Genomic DNA, 22,461 nt, shown 5'->3' with positions numbered 1-22,461 from the left:
TGTACCTTATTGTAAAGTGTTACCCAAAGATTTATGCTTTTCTCTTGTTCTTGTGTTGAGAAACATTTGCGTATTAATCATAAAGCACACACTAATGTAGAGAGAACAGGCATGGAAGTATGTGTCAGCTTGAAAATAGCTCACTGCTGGCAGAGCAAACCTGACTGTCAGCACAGTGTTCGTCCATGGTACCCTCATCATGTAGCATGAGGAAGAGATCTAACACTGACGCTTAACTTAAAAACATATCCCAGACCTTATGTCACTATAACTGACCAGGGCAGAGTTTCCCAAAATATGTTAGTGCTAAGGTTTACTTTGCTCCACTAAACAATGACTAACAATGTGCTCAAAATGTTTAGGAAACTGGGCTCAGACTGACCTTAGAAACACACTGTCATGTGCTTTACACTGATCTTTATCTATAAATAACCTTATGGAGCTAACTGTAATTTTACATTGCTTTGTCTGTATCCTATTTTTCCAGCCAAATCGTTTTGTGATGTGTTTGCTTCTGAAAATTTCCTACATAGACCTGTTTTCCACAAAGGCTGACTATATGACCCGCTGTCTGAGAAGTGTATATCAGTATAGAGAAATACAAGAAAAGGGATGAAATAAGTCAAATGCGTAATAATTAGTTCAGATTGATTGCCTAAAAAAATGGACTTATTAAATGCTACAGTTGTTTTTACACTTTAGTGTATAAACATACTGTTCTAAGAATACCTTTTTGCCTTTTTGTTCTACCATTTTCATTTATTCAAACCTTTTTTTTTACAACCTCTCCCCTGCATTTGAATAAAACCCTGTGAAGCAAATTCTGATGTTGGTTGTTTCACTTTTGAATAATTTGAATAATGTGTTTCTTAAAAAAACAAACCATAACAAAAGCGATTTGCACACACTTAATTCTGCTGTCACTGTATTTGAATATAAAACATAGTAATTCTCAGTTCACAGATGTGTTCTTAGCCTGGTAAGGCTGTCTTTGTTTGAATTTAACAATGGATTTAGTTTGGCTGAAGCACCAACAGGTTTGTTTCCTGATCGTTTTACACCAGCATTTGGTAAATCCTCTCAACTGCAAACACACAAGTCTCACCAATCTACGAACATCATTGGCCTGAGGTACCTCTTTAATATCATGAGTTCAAAATTACTTTAAATAGTCAAAAATATTGCCATTCTTCTCATACCTCTAAAGACAATAATAATACCTACATTTAAATACCATAAGTTACAAAACAGGAGAATGAAAAGCTTCTTATCCACTACTGTACAAAGGCATTCATTATCAGTAACAATAGCATTAATATCAAGTTATTCCACCTCTGTCATTTGACTGCCGAAGATAATCCAGAAAGAAAAAAAATTGGGTAACTTCCTTTACATGCGTCTTATTCCAGTGTATTAACCTGTGTAACTAACTACAATATTTGAAGTACAGAATTAGGCTGTGCTAGTATTTAATGCAAATCTCTCGATATATAATGTATTAACAACATTGTCATAACACAGTGCAAACAGGGTACTCATTTGAGAAAAAATATAAGCAGCATTTCATGTGAGAATCTAGCTTTTTAGAAATTGATTGATTATAAAGAAAGAGATTTTAAGATGCAGTTTTGGATTTTAGTGGTACAAGTGCTGCTTTAGAAGTGTAAGTTTTGGTACAAACCGTTTAACACTATGTTTTTACATTGTGTTGTCACACATCATTAATATATATTATAGAGGTTCTCATTGTTTTCCAAGAGACTAGATATTCTATAATATCTATGCAATACTTTTCTGTGGGTTAATACACAACAATAAGCCACTGCAGGGCGTTACTGCATTTGAGTTATCCATCCATTCATTTACAATGTTTTGAGTAGAAAGTTGTCTTATACAGTTCTATAATTATATCATCAGTGTTTTATCCAGCGTAAAAAATAATAGAAATTGAGTACAGTTCTCAATTTAAGTGAATAACTGTGGCCAGTTCCACTGAGGGTGGAGATTTACGAACACCTAGATGACACTCTATAAGCCCTTCATGTTGCACTACTTTGACCAGACAGGGCTGCCACACAGGTTCGCGGTCAACAGTAGTTCACTTTCTTTCGGACAGTGGGAATCAGCTGAGTTGCATTCATTTCACCTATCTGCATTGTGTCCACTGAGTAGAGTACCTGATAAAGATAGATAGAGGTGTTGTATAGAGCCTGTCTGGTATTGCTCAGTGTGTGTGTGTGTGTGTGTGTGTGTGTGTGTGCATGCACGTGTGCGTGCATGTGTCTGTCTGTCTGTCTGTCTGTCTGTCTGTGTGTGTCTGTCTGGGGGCCTTGATGTCCAAAAACAGGGTCTTTCTCTCACAGCACAAATTACACACACATATTATATACAAACATGTGTCCACGCATATGTGCTTTGAAGGCACGCGTTATATCTCAGGTCAGGCCTTGTTTAGGAACACACACCACACTGAGTTTGGCAGGAAGACAGGTCAGGTGTCTGTGACGGTGGAAGCAGTCTGGATACAGGAATTCTCATGTTGAATCTAACATGGGCACACACCCTCAAAAATTTCTGTGTGGCACAAACAATGCCTCTGGAAGATTCAACACTCAGCTGTCATGAAGGATTTTTTATAGGGTGTGACTATATAGGATACATACGTAAACCAAACTTCATTTCCCAGCAGCCCTGTGTAAATAGGTAAGACTGGTTTGTTGAGAGCCATCCTCTAATTCTCTGTTTCCAGTGACACTCCGCTGGCAGCCTGAGCTCAAACATGGTTTCTCTGTTCAGCCCTTCTCTGTACAATAAGTCACTTTGGATCAAAGCATCTGCTAGTTAGAGGACAATATTTTGGGGGGATTTGGCAGCTTTGGCGCAGTTCTCTGAGTCTTAACAGCAATTATTTCCACATGACTTTCAACATTCCCCTTGGAGGGGGCACTTTAGAGAAAAAGAAAAGGGGTATGTGTGTGTGTGTGTGATGTGATGCTGCAAGCTGTGGTGCAGCTCTCCCAGTTAAACAGCAGGTGGCACCGAGGCACAGATCTCAAGTTAACTCTTTGAGAGTGTGTGGGTGGGTTTCGGGGGCAGTTGCAGTGTGCCAAGACAGGCATCCCTACTTCTGGAGAGATCAATTCAACCGAGGTTACTCCTACACCAGCCAATCAGAAGGCAAGATGAGGTATTCCCTGCGTTGTCTTGAACTACAGGAGTGCCTGTGATTATTGGGAGCTTGATTAGGAGAGTTAGCTGCCCTTTTTGAGCAAAATCAGAATTGGGGCAGTGTAGTGTCTCAGTTTTGATGTGTCCTGGAGGAAGGTGGGGCATGGTGGGTAAAATTGGTGTAGTTGAGTTGGGGGTCTCAGGGTGTATATTATCATATGGCTCTGTCTGTGAAGATTAGGCAGCTCCGTCTCTAGCTGGCCTCCTCTATGAGCCGAGCCAAGGTGTCTCTAAGCTCCGTCAGCTCAAAGATCTTGCCGTCCAGCAGCTCCAGCAGCGTCCGCAGGCTCTTCCTGAAATTCTCCTGCTCCTCCTGGTTCTCCTCCAGCCGCTGCTCGGCCCCCACCAGCTGCTCCTCTAGCACCCGACTGCGCAGCTCCGTCTCCTGGAGACGAGAAAGCATCGTTGTCAGGTTTGTGTCATCTGAGGTAAATAATGACAGATGGCATGCTGATAATTTGGGAAACAGTTATACTGTATGTACAATGTGTCTTTGTATCACTCACCTCAAGTTTCTGGGTAAGGGTGTCTTTCTGCTCCATCAGGTCATTCATGTTTTCTAATTCCTCTTTAAACTTTTCCATTTCCTGAAGGACATAAAACAGATTAAAAGGCTGTGTAGCATGTAGGGTGCTCCTGCATGAGCTATTACATTTCAAGCAAGGCATTTCCCCCCTACCAAACACACACATGTACACACACCTCTTCTTTATCCCTTAGCATATTCTCCAGTTCCTCTATGGTTTGGTTGAGTTCAGTCTTTTGGGATTTAATAGCCGGGGTTTGGTTGCTCTGGCACTCGAGCTCTGTCACCTAAAAGGACAAGATGGTGATCAAATGTTAGATCCATGTGGAGAGAATGACACAACAGTATTATGTTCTCAGTTAATCTTTTATTTCCAGACTACCTCTTTTTAACTCATCCTCATGCCAACAATCATCTCTCCTCTCTGTTTTTCCATCCTCTCATCTTGGCTTCACACCATCCCGTACCCAAATGAGCCCTCTCATTTGATGTGAATGATTTAATCACACATAAAAACAAGCAAGCATTCCTGTGCCCTGTCCCTTACCCGTTTGTGTAGTCTCTCGGCCTCCTCCTGGTAGGCAGCCAGTTGTTGTTTCCACTGTTTGACGTTGGCTGTGGACTCTAGCAGAGCTGCCGTTAGCTTGGCATTGTTCCCCTTTAGTGCCTCCAGCTCAGCCTCCCAGTGTTTTGTCATGACAGGGCTGCAGAACACAGGGCCGTTCACACTGTCAGTTTACCACAACAGCAACATAAGATGACAAGTGCTTATGGTTTCATGCAATAGATGCAAGATGTGTACAGTATATCTGAAAGCTAATGATGTCTAATTCTGCTAGATTGAGTTGTGAATGTGAAGGTCTATTTTTTCACAGCATATCATAAACATCATTGTTTGTAACCATCCATCCATCCATCCATCCATCCATCCATCCATCATTTTGAAACTATGGTTCCTTGGGCACAGATATGTAAAAGGACTTCCCCACCCTCTTCAGATCAAGACTCTTCCTAGTGGTTTTCAGTCTATTTGTGTTAATTTAGCATCTCTTTTGGTTGGTCTACTAGTCATCATTTTGACTTTCTTTGTGGTCATTTTGAGTCTTTTGGGGTTTCTTTGATTGACATTTTGCAGGTGATGCAGATAGAACCCATTCAAAATTAATGCTTCCATCCATCCATCTTTGTGCCAGCACTGACAAAGAAAAGAGCGGGCACTCAAACTGGAGGTCGGCACTTCCTGGCCTGTATCTGTGAAAGCAGCTGTCTGCCACATGAGTTGTAATCTGAGATTATATCATCAGACTGGCTGGAGACTAATCTGGTCAAGATACTCACAGATGAGAAGATGAAATGAGAGATAAGGGAGAAGTGACTGAATGTGATTGAAATGCACGATGGAGCGGCATGTTTGGGAGAAAAAGGCAGCATGTGGTCTAAGTATTCGATAGTTCAGGGTTGAAGGGTAATATTAGATGTAAGTACAAACTCAAGTTTCTGGAGGGTAAATGCTTCCGCTGTGCATCTCCCCAGTTAGATATAACCACTGCGGTATAAATTTAAGATTTACATAATGCCCACTCCCTGTCTCACACATAATGTCTGATTTGGGCAGGAGAATGTATGAGAGACCTAAACGTTGTTGAGTACAGACACTGAGTCAAGTTCTTTTGAAAAGGAGCTCCTACTCCTACATACTTCTAAATCCCTCACAGCGGTGTGGAACCACATCCACAGAAAGACACAAAAGGAAGCTTAGCTCGCTCAAGGAGTGATGAGGGTCTGTGTATGACCCATAACAATGTTGTTTTCAGTTTTGTTCCGCCCCCTCACTGACACACACACGAACACACACACACACACACACACACACACACACACAATATATACTATATACTGTATATATTCTCATACTGCAGCATTACTCCACTATGCCATAACACCCACTCTGTGAAGTGTAAAAGACTGAAAACCTCAGATGTAATTCGCACAGGACTCCCACGGCACCTTCAATTCTTACACAACAGCCACCCCCTCTGTAAGTGCAAGTGTGTCTGCCTGTGTGACGCATAGGAGGGAGACGACACTTCATCCTACACATGCACATATTAACTGACACACAACCACTCACACACACATGATGTGATGCTGTCACCAAGGCACACAGCCCCGCCAATGTATAAACCCCACACAGCAGCGAGCAGCTCGGAGAGCGGGAGAGCAGGCGAGATGTCAGGATATGCAGATGGAGACAGACGGAGAAAGCAAAGTAGAGCGATGGAGGGAGAATTAGAGGAGAGAAGAGTGCAAGACGTTTTGACACTGGTGTTTGTCTTCATTACATGAGTGGAGAGGCTGAAGGGGGGGGCATCTGGTTGAGGACAGCAGAGCAGAGCTGAAGGTGTGTGAGACACACGGAGGGTAAGTTAGCTGCCACTCTGTCAAGGAACCACTAATTGTAAAGATAATGTTGTTATTTACACAATACAAATGCGTTATCATAAGAATTGTACTAGCTAATTGTATTTTCTATATTTGCTGATCATTTGATGTCTTTATTTTTATAATTCCACATCTAGTCATGCAAGAACCAATTGTGATGTTAAACTGAAGAGCAATTACTTCCTTGTTTGTATCAGCTTGAAATTGTTAGACAATATCTTGCCGGTTTTTCATCCATTTAAAAAGAAAAGAAACAAATGTAAACAATCTGTATTTGGTAGAGAAGATTGCATCAGAATTATAGAGTTTAATATTTAATTTATCTGTTTTTCTCTGTTTATGTGAACAATATTCTGCCAACTACAACATACTGCAGATGTGTCATGACAAAAAAGAGCACAGGATCAGATTTTTTGTAGTGTTGGGTTAGTTTTTTAATAGCATTCTATTTCGTTTTAACTGGTTAAAAAAAGTTAAAGTTTTTTAAATTGAATTCTGAATGTTTTTTTGTGGTTTGAACATAACATGTACACACTGCTAATACACCATTACTCTTGAATAAAACCTCAACACTCTGTTTTGTGTGTTACTACTTCACAATAGTGAATTCCCCTCCCAGGCTCAATTAAGCTACCAAACACAAGCTTTGAAGCTTTTTCTACAGCCCTTATTGTTGCTGCCGTGTCCTGACCAATGTGCGTTGTCAGGTAGGTTCATCCTATTCGAATATCACTTCAAGAAGCAGGGAGCAAGAGTGGTTGCCATGGCAGCACTGGAGGAACGGAGGCTCGTGGCACCCTGACGTATGACATCGGCACCGTCTTCGTTCACACAAACCCATCAACAGATGCCTGCATCCTCCAACAATAGAAGACCATTCACATGCAGCCAAGGCAGTCCCAACTAAAGGTCTTCCAATATTCTGAATACCATTCAACAACTCCACCGCAGACCTGACAAACACACCTACATCTTAGAACATAAAACAATCCTCTCACAGCCCCGCACCCTCATCCTCCTCTCTCCTCCTCTGCCCTATGCACCAACACAAACCAGCCTACACAGCCCGCTAAGCAGCAGTGTGGAGTAAATGTTATGGGGATGAGTCCTCATGTAATTCCAGACACATGGTAGAGAAACAAACCAAGACCATCAAAGAGGTCCGGTGCAAAAAAAAAAGCAAAATGCCTGTGTGTAGTGGTGTGTTTCTATATGTGGGTCTAAACCCACATGAGGATATATACAGGTAAACACATTAAAGTACACTGCACATTGTTTTGTGTTTTTGGCTATTAAATCAATGATAAGCTTATACACCAGTACACAAATTGACAGAAAAACATTTTCACTGCAGCTTGAGGCACATGAGATGCTGTAAGACGTGATGAACATGTGAGATGTTGCACACGGAAGATATTAAATAGAAGAAGTATAATTCATAAAGAGAACAGATAGAACGAGGGAGTGAATGTGGTAAAAGATTTTGACTGTCCAAGCATCTACACTCTCTGCATATGCCTCTGAGAAAATGTGAGACTGAGGTTTGCTTGCCATCTTGAATGTGGAGAGTCGACCCGGTCTCCCACGCATGCAGCATTAATAGACACATCAGCAGCAAGGCTGCAGCAGGCAGTGGGTGTCCTCTCTACATTATGCTCTCACTGCGAACTCAGATCTGAGCAGCCTTTTAGAGTTCCTGATGTAGCAGTAGGGATTTCTAAGCATTTGCATTTGCATTTGAGCTTGTCACAGCTTTACAAGCTTTAACACACTACTAAAGAATACCTTTTAAGATCGCTACAATAATCTTTAAATATCTATAAAATGTTCTAAGCTTTCGCTCGGACACCCAGAGTTAAGCAAAAAAAGAATGATAATACATTAAGCGATTGATTGATATCTTTAATTAATAAGAATCGCAGCCAGAGAAATAATGAAACAAGTGGCACAAGATTACAGAGATTTTACAAATGAAAAGACCTGTGTACAGGTCACAGTAGATATAATAAGGACATTTCCTCTCCTGAGAAAAAAACACTTCTCTCACTCAAATAATTAAAACTCATGGCTCCATGTCCTTCTGTTCAGTTTATTTGTTCTGGTGAGTGTGTGTGCAGTTGGAGAATGTTTAGGTATATCAGTGACTCATGCACAGAATTTATACAATGCACCTCTCTCTGTCGTTCCCTCGCTCTCTCCGGCTTCTGACACACACACACACACACATACACACACACACACACACACACACACACACACACACACACACACACACACACACACACACACACACACACACACACACACACACACACACACACACACATACACACACACACACACACTGCGGGCCTGTCTGTCTCTCTTTCTCTGCCTCCCACAACCCCACAGTAGGTTATATAAGTCTTACATTAAAACGCTTCATCAACACCTTTTTTTGGTGAACCTCACAACCACACAACTCTTCAGAGAGCCATTATACAAATCAAACATATTTACATGGAACTTTGACCCTTTTTATCTAACACAATCCACTAAATATGAACCAGTATTGACATCACAGAGAATATGAATTAACCATTTCAATATTCAATCTGCTGACAGGACACAAAAACAGCAGGAATGTATACAGTGTAACAGTAGTGCTGCATGCATAGAAGTGACACCGTCACATACTCTGTAATGCACCAAACCAAAAATTTTCAATTAAAAAGATATTATTGCATTGCAGTAGGCAAACATACACAACCGGTCAAAAGTTTGGGGTCACTTACAAATTTACCACAACATTAGAGACAGAATACCAGCTGATCTGAGTGGGTGGCTGATCTTTAATGCAATATCTACATTGCCCATATCAGCGAGCATTCATCCAATGTTCCAAAGGCACATTCTGTTTACTTATCTGATATCATTTTAAAAATCAAACTGAGAAAACATTGGAGAACCCTTTTGTAATTATGTTAGCACATAATGTAATCTGAAAACTGCTGCCGTGGTTAAAAAAAACAATGCAACTGATCTCAGATGATATTCTGTCTACAAGCGAGTGCAATGGAAATTTTTAAGTGACCCCAAACTTTTGACCGGTAGTGTACATCACTATAAATATATGTGAGTTTCTTTAACAAGCATGCTTAGAGTGGACAAAATAATAACTTGAATAATTCCTTATTCCTGAGAAACACTTGAAGTAACATATTTTGCTGGTCGTGTGAGCAAAAATGCCACTGATATCATTCATTGCACCAAAATTCCTCCTGTCTGGAGTGATAGCATGCTGTTTTACCTTAATTGTTAGCAGTTAGTAAACAGGCAGTGCACCAGATTTGTAAAGAAGACCCTCCCTGTTGCTGACCTGCAATCCTTCCTATTTTTGGGAAGGTTTGTGCCTTAACATTGTTTTTGTTATGTGTAGTTATGATGTCGCAGTTTTCAGGTAATGACATCCCTATCAGAAAGAGCAGACCCGACAAGTCTTAAACTGTTCCCTAGGGAGGAAAAACACGAGAGAGCAGCAGTGAATAGAGGGAGTTCACTACCATGCTGACATGCAACACATATGTACACTAGGTGCATGCAGATAAAAAGAAAGACAGAGGAAGAAAGATGTATACCTCTGTGTCTCAGACAAACAGAATAGTAAAAGAAATCCTAATAATGAATACTTGTATTGTTTGTGTGTGATCTATGTGACATTGAGTTTGTCTGGTCAGACTCGTACATGTGTACTGTAGTAAACAGGACAAAAGGGGGACAGTGAACACAATACAATGTGGGGTGTACCTGTGTGCGTAGGCCAGTGCGTTCTGAGACGGCTCTGGACGCGTGTCTGAGTTGGGAGTCGTGTCACAGATGTCATCTGTGCCGTTGATGTTTTCCATGGGCGGAGTCACTGGGGTCAAAGGTGAAGAGAGCTCGCCGCCTGGTGATTCCTACATGTGAAATAAAGTTGTTCAGATGTTACTACTATCAAGTAATCAATAAAACACAACTGAATCATTTTAATCATTGTATTCTTCTTTACACTGTTAGTCATCGTGACTACATAGGGCAAGTATTGTGAAAACATTTTAAAAGCTCAACCATTTACTTGTCAAGTTTAAACATTTGTGACATTTCCCCATAAATAAATATCTGCATGATACTCTCTAATGTTGATAATTTGAAATAGTAATGATTAAATTTACCGTGAGGTTAAAAAAGCTTACATCTTCTACATTTTTAGTTATTAATGGTGTCTGGATGCTTTTTCCACAGACACAGCCCTAAGCGTACAAAACATAACCTAAAACAGAGACAGTGATTTGTTTAGATTAAATAGCAAAGAACTGGAGCATAGTTAGCATGAGAAAATATAGAGCACTGCTTGTAGCTAACAACTATTTTCCTTACTGTTTATGCTGTCAGTTGTGTGTTTTACAATTAATTGATTCATTTTGACACTAGAAAATTCAGAGCCCAAGGTCACATCTTCCAATATCTTTGTTTGTCAGACCAACAGTTTAAATTTCTAAGATGATTCCTTTACAATGATTAAAAGTTTACAACATGTTTGAGAAGCAGGAACCAGTAACTAAATTACTTTAACAATTAACCAAACTGGGATCGCAATTATTTTCTGTAAATTGACTGATGGTTTAATCAATTAATAATTTCAATCCTACAGCACTTAAAGAAAGGGACTTATAAAACTTCTGCATAGTTAAGTTATATGTAATTTATAAAATGTGTAATATTTAATGTGACCGATCTTAACAACTTCTTATTACAACAAGATAAAAAGGCAACAAGATAAAAAGAAAATTGCATACATTAATTTGGATCATCCTAACCCTAACCCTAACCCCTAACCCTAACCCTAACCCTAACCCTAACCCCTAACCCTAACCCTAACCCTCCTGACATGAGAAATGACAGAGGTGTGTGTGTGTTTTTGTGTGTGTGTGTGCGTGTGTGTGTGTGTTCTAGTGGTGGAGGAGGTGCTGTTTTGACACTCATAAAGCTCTTGCTGTTTGCGTAAAAAGCATATTGAGCTTCTTAGTGAGCAGTTCCACATGTATAGGCCATTTAATATCTTACTATAGCACTGGGAAATTGCAGAGTGACAGATTAATGCTTATCTTTATATTCCATACAACCACAGGATTATATGAGAGACAAATCATTTAGCCACTGCTCGTTTGTAAAACAAAGCTATTAAGACTCAGGGCTTGGGCACAATATTTAGCACAATGACACTGCCTGTATGTCTCTAATGGACAAGAAGGAAGTGGGAGATAAGAGAAAGATTATGGTTAGTGCTTCATTTTGTGCTTCACATTCGTTCAATATCTGTTCACGATGTACGTCCACTGGGGTCTGGCCTATTGGGCTCAGCATAAAGCATTTAGTTCTGTGTTTTCTCTTCTTGTTTTAGCAGAATAAGTCTTCTCTCATGTTTTCTAGCATATTTATAGAAGAGAAAAGAGAAGATGTGGAGGTTAGAAAGAAAGCCAGCAGGCATGTAGGTTACAACAGTGACTTCCAGTAGTGAAACAGAGCAGCTTGAGGAGAGCATTGCAGGCTTGTAGCAGGAAGGCTGCAGCCTTTATAGCAACAGCAATCTCTCCAGTGTCACCACTATAGTGTGGTGGTGGCCAGCACATATACAGCCTTTAACCCCTGATGTGAGAAAAGCTGTCCACTTGGCTTTATTAAAAAAACATCCTCCCATGGGAAGCACAACATACTGTAGCATTTCAACCTGTATGGGCCGCAGCATTAATAGTACAAGTAATAGACTGCAGTACAGCGCGGGGGGGGGGGGGTTACTGCCACCCTAGCCTCCAGTTTGAACAGACGAGGACATGAAGCCTGTTAACAGCCCTTAGCACAGATTTCTCTGGGGATTCTCCTCTGAAACAAGATCATTTTCTCTCAGATAACTATTACATATTCCATGGAAACAAATACCTATCACATTAGATAGTTATGTTCTCCAATTTATGGTGAGTCAACAGGCAGCTTTGTCTTTTTCTTGAAATGTATAGGGTGGATAGACAACATACGCAGAAAATCTACCACACTGGTGTATATTATATCAGGACGGTTATTCTTAACCTCCCTCTCCCAGGGGTTCATGCAGCAGGGGAAGGTAAGTAAGTAAGTAACGCAAAGAAGTAAAAAATTTTAAAAACCTTTATGAATGTATGCTACTTTATACATTAATTATTCATTAAGAAGAGAATATTGTGGTTTTTAAATGTATTCGACAGATAACTACTGGTCATTTTTTGGCTTAAGAGTAAATATATACTTATAAAAAACTGTGCAAGTCATTTCTGACCTTTTTGGATTTTAAATGTTTCAGATGTCTATAAGTTATTAGCAGTTTTACGAAAAAGACATTTCCCCTTCTAAACTTTACTTTATTATACATTACATAGCCCACTGAACGTACCTGAGAAGGAGATGTGGCCATCTCCATTTTTTCTTGACTCTTCTCTTTAGCGAGCCGTGCTGCTTCTTTATACTCCGCAAACTTCTCTGCAAACTGGACACAGAACACTGCCATCACTATGTACTGTAATTCATACAATACTGTGGTTGATTCTGTTTAGTAAAGCCGTATGTGTGCGTGTGCGCGCACACACACACACACACACACACCACACACACACACGCACACACACACACACACACACACACACACACACACACACACACACACACAGGATCAGTGTGTAATACATCAGTCTTAAATCTGGCAATTTTTGTTTGCATACATGTTTGCTATTAATTGTTGTATTAGTATTGATCTTGGGTGGTCACTGCTGAAAAACCAATTGCTCCTTTGGGGACAAATAAAGTTCTAATTGACCTAATAGAGAGAAGCTGTTGCCAATAACAACCCCCAGTTGAACTTTACCTTACCCATAATGCCTTAGCAGAAACTTGAGCTAACTAGGTCACTGTTAGTAACCTCTTCTATCACAGATATATAATTTTTACTTTCACATACACCGAACAAAATAGACTGTGCCATTGTGTTTTCCTTGTTAAACTTTTTTGTTAACAGTGTTGTTTTGTTTGATCAGAAGTCGCAAGTGGCTGAAGTTGATCTCAGGAGTTATTTTAGTCGAGAGCACATATACATCCAGCGAGCCTGAAGCAGTAAGGTGAGCTCGGCTGAGTGGATTTGAACAAATATAAACACGCTAACACATCCACACAAGCCTACATCGCCAATGTCCCTTTAGGGTGTGGTTCATCACTGACACTACTCCCACAGTGTTACAGAGTCATTTAGTATATGCAGTACTGCAGTGGTCTGAGTGGCAAGGAAATCAAATTGGAAGTGCTGCTGGAGCCGATCTTGTGTCTGCCATTAGTGGAGTTGCAATACGTAACTCAATATCATTTCACTTCAGTGCAATTATAGTTCTAGTACGGTGCTCTAAATGCAGTAGTTCTCAGAGTAAGTGCTTTAGAAGTGTTGGCACCGCAGTTATCTGAGAAGTGAATCTGATTATTTCAACTTTAGAACACAAAAAATACTTCTAACTGCCTGGTAAGAGTCTGTTAAAACTGCATATTGGTACACTCCAGACACAGTTCCACAGTGTTATTACCACTCTGAATCAGTCACACTAAACATGCCCTGCGTTAGCCAAGAAGATGAGAAAATTAATAAAACAAAAGATCTGATTTGTGAAAATTATTTAAGCTTGATTGTAAGCTTTTTTTTGCAAAGTCTATTTAAGATTAAGATATGTTATGCACGAGAGACCTGAGAACAAATTATACCTGTACAGTACAACATCACAACAAGACAATTCAGTGACAGTCGACACTCGTCACTTTCAAAAATTAGGAAAATATCTATGGCACATTTACTTATTGGAGGGGTAATCTATCAATTTAGCATTCCTAGAGTTTGGAGCCTTGTGAGGAACAGTTTTTCTTTTAAAATAGAATAGTCAAATTCAAAGCAGCAGAAGTCGAGATAGCCTAACTTTTGGTCCCTAATTTGAGTCATGCCCCCAAAATAAAGCCGAAACTTAGAGGACCCTTAATTCCTCACACTTTGAGCTCCCTCCTGAGCCACTAAAGACCGTTTACATCGGTTTTCAAAGGTCATAAAGTTATTCTCAAGGAATAAACTAAACTACACTGATATCAACTAATATGTAAAATATGTGTTTCCCCTTTAAGCCAATCTTTGGGCTGCGGGAAATTTTTCCACTTATAGAACACAGTTGTACAAATGGGCAAATGATTGGGAAAGAGGAGTTTAAGATTTACACAATAGTTGTCGAGGGAGGGAATTTCGGGACATCATAAGATGGGTTTATACTATGTTTATACTGAGTTTGGTTGTAATATTTTGTGTGTAAGTGTCTGTGTGTGTGTGTGTGTGTGTGTGTGTGTGTGTGTGTGTGTGTGTGTGTGTGTGTGGTACCTTGGCTAGGTGATGCTCGGTGGAGAATCCCAGGCCGTAGACAGTGTTGGCTCGACTGTCCGCCCACTGGCCAAACTTCTGTGAGGTCTTTGTGAACGTCATGTTGGGACTGATGGTGCTGTTGATTATTGCCTGCAGGACAAAGGCAACACAATTAACACATATTAAATTAACTTATTACTGCAGTGTGTGTGCGTAGTGCGTATAAATCAGAAAGTGGGTCAGATGAAAAGGCAAGGAGAATGTAAAGCCAAGCATTTGCTATTTGCTTTTTGTCTTTCAGATTGAAGATTATTCACACACATAAATCAGGATAACAGATGACAATATCTATGAAACATATTGTGGGAGACATAGTTCACACATTAAAACTCAGCTATATCTCTACTTTATCTTTCTGTAACTGTTGATAAGTTTTTTGATCCTGTGCCTATCAGACTCTCCAAAGTATTGCAGCATAGCCAAAAATATCAGCAAATTAATGGAGTTATAATTGATTAATAGAGCATTAATCGGCAACACTTGGATAATCACGCTTCCAGTTTCTCAAATGGGAGGATTTGCAGCTTATCTCTGTTTCATGTCATTGTGAAATGAATGCATCACCTGGGGTTTCTGTATTTCTGACACAAAATAGATTACTGTAAATGACTAATCAATTAATCAAAAAATATCTAATTGATCATAGTTGCATCCCTTAACTTTATCAAAAAAAATAGCTTTGTTTGGGTTTATGTTTGCATGTATGTGGGAGAGACAGGGAAAGCCTGAAAGAACAGTGCATAGCTTCTGGTGGCGCAGGCTCACACCCACCAACACAATAAAATCCATTTCAGAAAGCTAACAGAGGACAGTTAATGTATGCACACACGGAGTGATGAAAAAAAAATGAAATATATATTCGTGACTAGTTTGAAAATATTTACATCTTCAATAGGATCCAATGAACTTGGTCTTAGTGCAACAGACAGGGTTAGTGGAAGTAAGAAAGATAGTCTTTTCTTTTTTATTAGTTTCTTGACACTGAGAAATATATCTTCTAATTTTCATGAGCTAAAATAGAAGGCTACATCTAGGTCTCATATAATTCCGTCTCCCTTGTCAAATAACATTAACGGAGAACAAATTAATTGGTTAATTAATTAGCAGTGTTGTGTAATGGTTCACATTCGGGTTGCAATTAATACATAACAATGAGTTTGGGAGGGGTAGCAGTCAGTGAGTTTATGTGTTACACAATAGCTGAATTCACTGTTCAACTATCTGTTGATTGTTGTGCGATATGAGAGGGTTGTTCAGTTGCCCATCAGAAATTGTTCACCCACAGCTGGTGATCACTGAATGCAAACTGTGCGACTTTGCTTTGCTCCCATCAGTCCTTCACATTTGTCCGATCTTCTCCATCACCTGGCTTCACACTTTTCTGTCTTTGCTGCACTAGTTATTTCTTTTACCACCCATTCTTTTCACTCTCTCATCTGTTTCTCTCATTTAACTTCACCCCTCCTCTCTCCATAACTTGCGGCAAGCGTGCATGTGTGTGACTGGTCCGTCCCTATAAATCATACCATGGGCAGCAGAAATATCCCTCCTGGATCTCTAACAAGAATATCCTAAGACATAGAGTGTGGACTTTCAAGTGCAGACAGACACACATAGACAGGCACACACAAACACAGTATTTGCATACCTACACACAATGAAACATGAGCTGTCAGTCTTGGGACAGGCTGCAGCACTGACCTCTTTTAAGATGTGTTTACACATTAGATTCAGCAGATCACAGTATCACTAAAATCTCCTGGAAGGCTGTTTGACATCCTTATAAAACCATGTCAGTTGGCAGAAAACAAACAAACAATGGATGCAATTGGGGGTACGGTATGAAGAAATCAGTGTGTGACAAAGTGTACACGGACAGTATTAATCATAATCAACTGCTCACCTTGGTGCCATCCAGGCTGATGATGCGGTAGACATTGCGCGTACTGTCGTAGAAGTAGGACACCGTGACGGCATGCTTGCTGGTGGGCAACCAGTTCTTCTTGGTGTTGGGGTCAATTTGGAAGACGTGGGCCCTCGTGCTGTAGATGGGCTGCTCCCTGAATGGGACGAAGAAGAAGTGATGAACCTCTTTGTGCCGCAACACCAATGTCTCACCAAACCCTCCAGCAGCATCGCAACTCCTAATGCCCACAGGTGAGTCAGATCGCCCTGGCAACCGAATTACAAACTCGCCATCCTCCATAGTTACACCACAGTGAGAGAGGCTGTCAAACGACTACGAGATATACTTAATGCCATGTGTAAATGGATAACAAGCTAACTGAGCCGTCAAATTACAACTACTACTACTCATATATTATTGCTCTACTTGTGAACCAACACACTGAATCGATGCAGCTATTCAACAAAAACTTTTTCTGTCTTTCAATCTGTGAAGCCAGCGCTGTCTCTCTCTCTGCTCTGATATGGAAATGCCTGCAGCACTGAGCGAGGGTCACACAGGGGAGTACAGAAGGGGAAAGGAGAGGGCTTAAGGCTAAATATAGACAGTAGTCCACGGTTAACTACCAAAGACACACCCCACAGAGCTGCAGTTTCCACACAGACACATAATGCATGTGCATATACTTTATAAACATGCACACACACTATGACACCGAAGTGAAACATCATAAATCTGCATTTATGTCTTCCATGAGTGTATGAATTTGTGCCTCTATAGCTTGGATCAGAAGATGATCAAAACTCCATGACGGACTCATCATTGAGTTTTGATGACTATATTCCTTATTGACCCCTGTATGACACTGAAACTAGAGTTAGGATTCACCCCTATTACCATCTTTGTTTTTTGCCCATCCAATCACCTGTCACTCATGCGACACCTTCACCCTTTGTCTGTTTATCCCTCACTCCTCGATTTGCTCTTACCATGCCCTAATATATTCTAGCATTCATTGTTGGGGCTTCTTAGGTAATATTTACAGTTAACACACACACACACACTCAAAGCAGAGGGTGCAGAGGGAGATATTCTGGGATGGCAGTGCTGGCAGAGCAGGAGATAGAGAAGTGCTTACACTGCACTGAGGGGGTGATGGGGGACATCAAAGGCTTGCTGTATAAATGAATATTAAAATTCAGCGGCAACACCCCTCCTGTGTGTGATTAGCCAAGACTCGAAAAGAAAGAAAAACACGGGGAGAGAGAGGGGTGGGGTTGGGGGGGGGGGGCATTTGACAGCAAGAGAAAGAAAATGATGGGGAATGTGGAGAGTATAGGAAGTCAGAGAGTGAATCTGGGATGATTAATGCCGCTTCACAAAGCTGCTTGTGGAGTGCTGTGCACGAATTATTATAATCAACAGCAGTTTAAGTGGCAGAACTGTGAGTCATTTCAAATCTCTCCCAGCACACATCACACAACCACAGCCTGTCCGTATGATCCGTGCAATAGCCGCTTGGCAACTAGCATCATTTTTCATTGCATAACTTGACTGAGCTGTGGCAAATTTGGTGCTTGATTGTGTTTGTGCCAAACACAGCAACATTCTTGTGCTTTGATTTTTACATGAACGTCTGTGCCAAAGAGTTTTGTTCCAACAAAAAAAGCAATGATTAATCCTACAACCAGACTTTTAAAAGAAAGCCCAATAAATGATGTAATGTGATTCAAGTTAAATGCTGCTTTCTAACAAAATATAAGAATAACACCCCCAACCAGCACCGTCAGACACCTCCTACTAAGAGCCTTGATCTTTCCTTGAGGTTTTCTCCCTAAAAGGGAATTTGTCCTCGCCACTTGCTCTTGGGGGAATTACTGGACTTTTTAGGTCTTTGTAAAAGTGTGGTCTATAACTACTGTACTGTACTGTATCTGTAAAGTGTCTTGAGATAATTATTGTTAGGATTTGATACTGTAAATTATGATATAATAATAATAATTGAATTGAATTGACCCATTTATACATTTTTCTTCCTCAAAAGCAGGCATATCCATAACACCAAATGCATCAGGCATCATACCTATCATACACGCTTCCACTACACCAATTCTGGTCTGAGCCAATAACCTGTCAGAGTGACTGGTTATTGGATTGCATGGAGGTCAATTCAGTGTGTGTTGATCCTGTCACACTCTGGTGATGAACAGCACATAGAGGCTACATTGGGACACAACAAAAGCAGCAGGGAATGCCTAAGATGTTCTGTATCCTCCATCAGTGCATGAGAGAAGTGCATACAGAAGTGTGAATATGAAAACAAAAGCTTACCTTGCACTTTAAGAGGGGGAACATGGTCAGACGAAATGGAAGAGAATGGAGTGGAAGAGGGGAAAAGTATGCAAGGTGTGTAATTTTAGTGGGATGTGAATGAGTGGTAAAGGAGAAAGTGTGGAGGAGATAGGAAAAACACTGAGGAGGAAGGGAAGGGGTGTTTAGCATGCAGAGTGTACTACGTGACACAGGGGCAGGTGATGGAAAGTGAATGGTAAAACAAAAAGAGAAGGCAGGCAGAATAAGAGAGGGAGGGAGAGCGATGAAGTGAGAGAAGAAGGGTGGGATGAGGAGAATGTGGAGGAGGTGATAAATGTAGGAGAGGATAGAGTGCTGAGAAGAAGATGAAGGAAGTGGGAAGCTCTGAACTGCTACACAGTAACAATTATGTGAACTATGGCTGCTCAGTAAAAAAACATATTTTCTCACTTACCTCTTGTGGCATCTAGCCACAATAGTTTGGATTTTATCTGCCCAGGTTTTAGGATATTTCCGTCTCCACCCCAGTACATTGGAAGTGAACGAAAAATACATAGATAATCCAAATGTGAACAGTTATCATTAAGTGATGTTTGTGGATTTTGTTTAAAATAAAGAATTGTGTAATAAAGTGTTTGTTGTTTTTCGCAATTAGGGTGAACCGACTCTTCAAAATATGTTGAACTATGCCACACATCTCAACTCTACACAGGTTGACATAGGTATTGATCGGTTGAACAACAATACACCAATGCCTACAGGGCATTTCACATGAACACACACACACACACACACGCACGCACACATCTGCAGTTCCGGGATGGGCAACAGGTTGCCTATAGCGCCCTTTTTTGCTTTAGGGGTTTAATGCACAGATGTGGACACTCAGTCTTTGAGTCCCAGTGTGTAACCAAACAGCTTTCTCTCTTTCTCTCTCTCTCACACACACACACACACACACACTTAATTCCACAAAAGGCAGCATTTCATTTCCTACTTTAGTGTCCCCTTTAACTTTGCAGCTGCACATATTTCTGCAACACAGAGAAACAAAAGCATAATGAAACAGTCCATCTCAGGAGAGCTCCCTTTCCTTTGCTACCTCCATCCCAGTTTTGGAGGTAGCAAAAAGTTTTCCTTGTTTCCAGAGTTCTAAATTAATTCAACAGAATAGAGCTTGAAGGGAAGTAGATCTTATTTAAGGTAGAGAGAGGTCATTAAAAGGGAGAGCTCCCTGTTGCTCTATTTACTGGGAGCCTCTTCGATGACCTAAGATGTGCCTGTGAACACACTCTCTCTCACACACCCACACAAACAGGCAAGAAACTGAGTCCGTCTGTGCATTAATTGAATTTGGCCAAGGAAGTGAGAGCACAGCAGAGAAAGTGTTGATAGGCATCTCCAGTTCTCGTTCAACACTAATGTTCTCTTCTGTTCCATTACTATTAGAGCTGTAAGTCGCTTTAAATTCAACCACAAGGCCTGAAGTAAAATATGACTCTATCTGTCTGTGCCATTACTGCTAGACAAGCTGCCACACAGCTGATCTGCACCTATGTGGGCTTTTATCTCATCTACACCTGCACATATTCAGACTTTAATGCACACATTGTGTGTAGCAGTACTTTGAACCACAGTTTACAATTTATTCCACTGTAGATCAATTGAGTCATTGAGTCAGTTGCATAACAGTAACTTAGTCATCAGTGTGACAGAGCCCAGTGGAGAGCTGAAGCTGAGTGGGAGACTGCTTCTAAATGATGTCCTGCCCACACTGTAGGAGGGCAGAGTGGGCCCTGGGAAGCCTCCAGTGTATTGCAAATAGTTAATGCAGGAGTTTTGGCTGATACCGTGCCAACATGCTTGTGCCATATTGTTAACCTACTGCTGTGCAATTAATCACAACTAACTGCAAGAGGCAACTATTAATGAACGACAAGCTTGGTGGGGGGTAATGGGCCGCTGAGCTCAGTATTAGGGGACATTCAAATAAGCAGTGCTGCACACTAGGCGTATAAATCACTGATTGGTGCCTGTTGTTGATACATAGCGGTCAATGTGCTGCCATAGAGACAGGAAGACACTTTCTGTCATTAGAGCCTGGTGCAGCGTTGTAGCTGCTGACATTGCCCTTCTTCTGATTTTATACAGTTCCCAAACCTTCTCAAGAGCAGGACCCGGAACAGGATGTACATCAGGCCACAGATCTCTGAGAACATTTGAGAAGAAATGCTTTTGTTACACACCTTCTTTCAGAATTACATAACTGTAAAATGTAGATGATGAGTAAATAGTGGAACAGAGAGACCTAGAAATATCTGCATTTGTATTCACTCTTTCACTGAATGTAAGCCATATTGTTTCATGTTGGTGACAACACCCAAAACACATATACTCCCACTAAAACCCACTTAACCCAATTTTGATCCTAAGTATGATGTAAACAGTGCATTTTCAGAGGAATACTTTGCTTTAATACATGTCTCAAAAGGTGTTTTTTTAGTGTGCAGCACATCAAGGCCGTCAGAAGATCACCACTCAACCACACATGTCACACAGCCTACCTCACCTATCCACCACCAAGTTCATCATATGTCATGTAGGACAGAGACACAATTTTACCCATACACCGGGTCGTTATGCGTGGTGTGGTTTCTATAGAAGGGAAGTTCAAACATTGTGAAGCAGCCGCAGCTGATATGAGTACAGAAAGGAGTGAAAGGGAACTCAGTCACCCTGTGGGATAACAATCACACTTACCCCATTGTTAAGGTTGACATGGAGGCGATCGCAGATCTTTTTCACTGGCAATAAAAACGTATATCTCGGATTGACTGCTGCGTATGAAGGTCTTCTATCTACACGACAGTCTTCGATGTATCACCGTCGGTGCGTCTGTAGGAATTTGATGACAATTGGTCCATTCCCCTCCGCTGTCACCGCATGAAATCACACATACATGTCGTTCTGCACATGGCACGGATATCAGACCTTCTGCTTTGGTGTTGAGGGTTTGGTGATGGAGCAGCAGCAGTGCCGCTGTGGGAGATCCAGCGCAGAGTCCAATGGAGGTCCGACAGGCGCCCTGCTGATGTCGTGTAAATTACAGATCCTCGCTGGAAGGGTGGAGAAGCCCTGCTGCCTGAACTGGGAAAGACAACCCTCATTTAGCCACTAGATAACGCACAGCATCACACTGTCCACCCGCGTCTCTCTCTCTCCCTCTCTCTCTCTCTCTCTCTAATTATCACAGGCTCACAGGCTACACCCCCACTCTCTCGCCCAGACTACAGCTATTTCACAGCTATTCCACACACTCCAGTGCATTTCTATAGAATAAAGCCGATTTCCGACTAAACCTGCAGTATATCCATCGTCCATAGTCCATCGATGTATGCCTTTTTCTTTCTTTTTTGATTTATTTTTCTCTTCTGATTCGCGTGACAAATGCCTTATCGCTTTTCAATGCTATGCGGAGTCGTTTGCATAGATTAAAACATCCTGCAGTTTCTACGCTGTGGCTGTAGCCTATTAGTGTTTTATCGATCAAAGCCAATCCGC

General features: G+C 40.9%; 1 protein-coding gene and 1 long non-coding RNA gene across 4 annotated transcripts; one reads left to right on the top strand and one right to left on the bottom strand.

The window, feature by feature from the left end:
- The first annotated feature begins 30 nt into the window (after window positions 1-30).
- LOC117945241 lies at window positions 31-13,137 on the top strand. Its single transcript, XR_004656756.1, has 3 exons — window positions 31-580; window positions 7,274-7,277; window positions 13,126-13,137. It is a non-coding gene; the product is annotated as an uncharacterized LOC117945241 (long non-coding RNA).
- homer1b (homer scaffold protein 1b) lies at window positions 913-22,130 on the bottom strand. 3 transcript variants are annotated; one of them, XM_034872573.1, is made up of 9 exons: window positions 21,661-22,130; window positions 16,585-16,741; window positions 14,640-14,771; window positions 12,639-12,731; window positions 9,983-10,131; window positions 4,302-4,458; window positions 3,931-4,041; window positions 3,735-3,815; window positions 913-3,613 (listed from the first exon to the last, which is right to left on the bottom strand). In XM_034872573.1, exons 1-9 carry the CDS (start codon window positions 21,678-21,680, stop codon window positions 3,422-3,424), a joined length of 1,092 nt encoding a protein of 363 aa, XP_034728464.1. In that variant the 5' UTR covers window positions 21,681-22,130; the 3' UTR covers window positions 913-3,421. The 3 variants fall into 3 exon arrangements, with proteins under 3 accessions (XP_034728464.1, XP_034728463.1, XP_034728465.1); XM_034872572.1 differs by lacking the exon at window positions 21,661-22,130 and having other exon boundaries at window positions 16,585-17,201; XM_034872574.1 differs by lacking the exons at window positions 913-3,613; window positions 3,735-3,815; window positions 3,931-4,041; window positions 4,302-4,458; window positions 21,661-22,130 and adding an exon at window positions 6,634-9,687 and having other exon boundaries at window positions 16,585-17,285.
- Window positions 22,131-22,461: the final 331 nt, after the last annotated feature.

This window comes from Etheostoma cragini, chromosome 5 (assembly GCF_013103735.1).
Source record: "Etheostoma cragini isolate CJK2018 chromosome 5, CSU_Ecrag_1.0, whole genome shotgun sequence".
In the NCBI taxonomy this organism is placed as follows: Eukaryota; Metazoa; Chordata; class Actinopteri; order Perciformes; family Percidae; genus Etheostoma; species Etheostoma cragini.
This window is presented reverse-complemented; position numbering and strand designations above follow the sequence as displayed.

What these genes read in the sequence shown, in the direction of transcription:
- homer1b (XM_034872572.1), bottom strand. Translation starts at nt 16,887, where the DNA reads ATGGAGGATGGCGAGTTTGTAATTCGGTTGCCAGGGCGATCTGACTCA. An exon ending in CCGAGAGACTACACAAACGG is followed by an intron (nt 4,042 to 4,301) that starts GTAAGGGACAGG and finishes TTGTCCTTTTAG; the next exon opens with GTGACAGAGCTCGAGTGCCA. An exon ending in TGCTAAGGGATAAAGAAGAG is followed by an intron (nt 3,816 to 3,930) that starts GTGTGTGTACAT and finishes TATGTCCTTCAG; the next exon opens with GAAATGGAAAAGTTTAAAGA.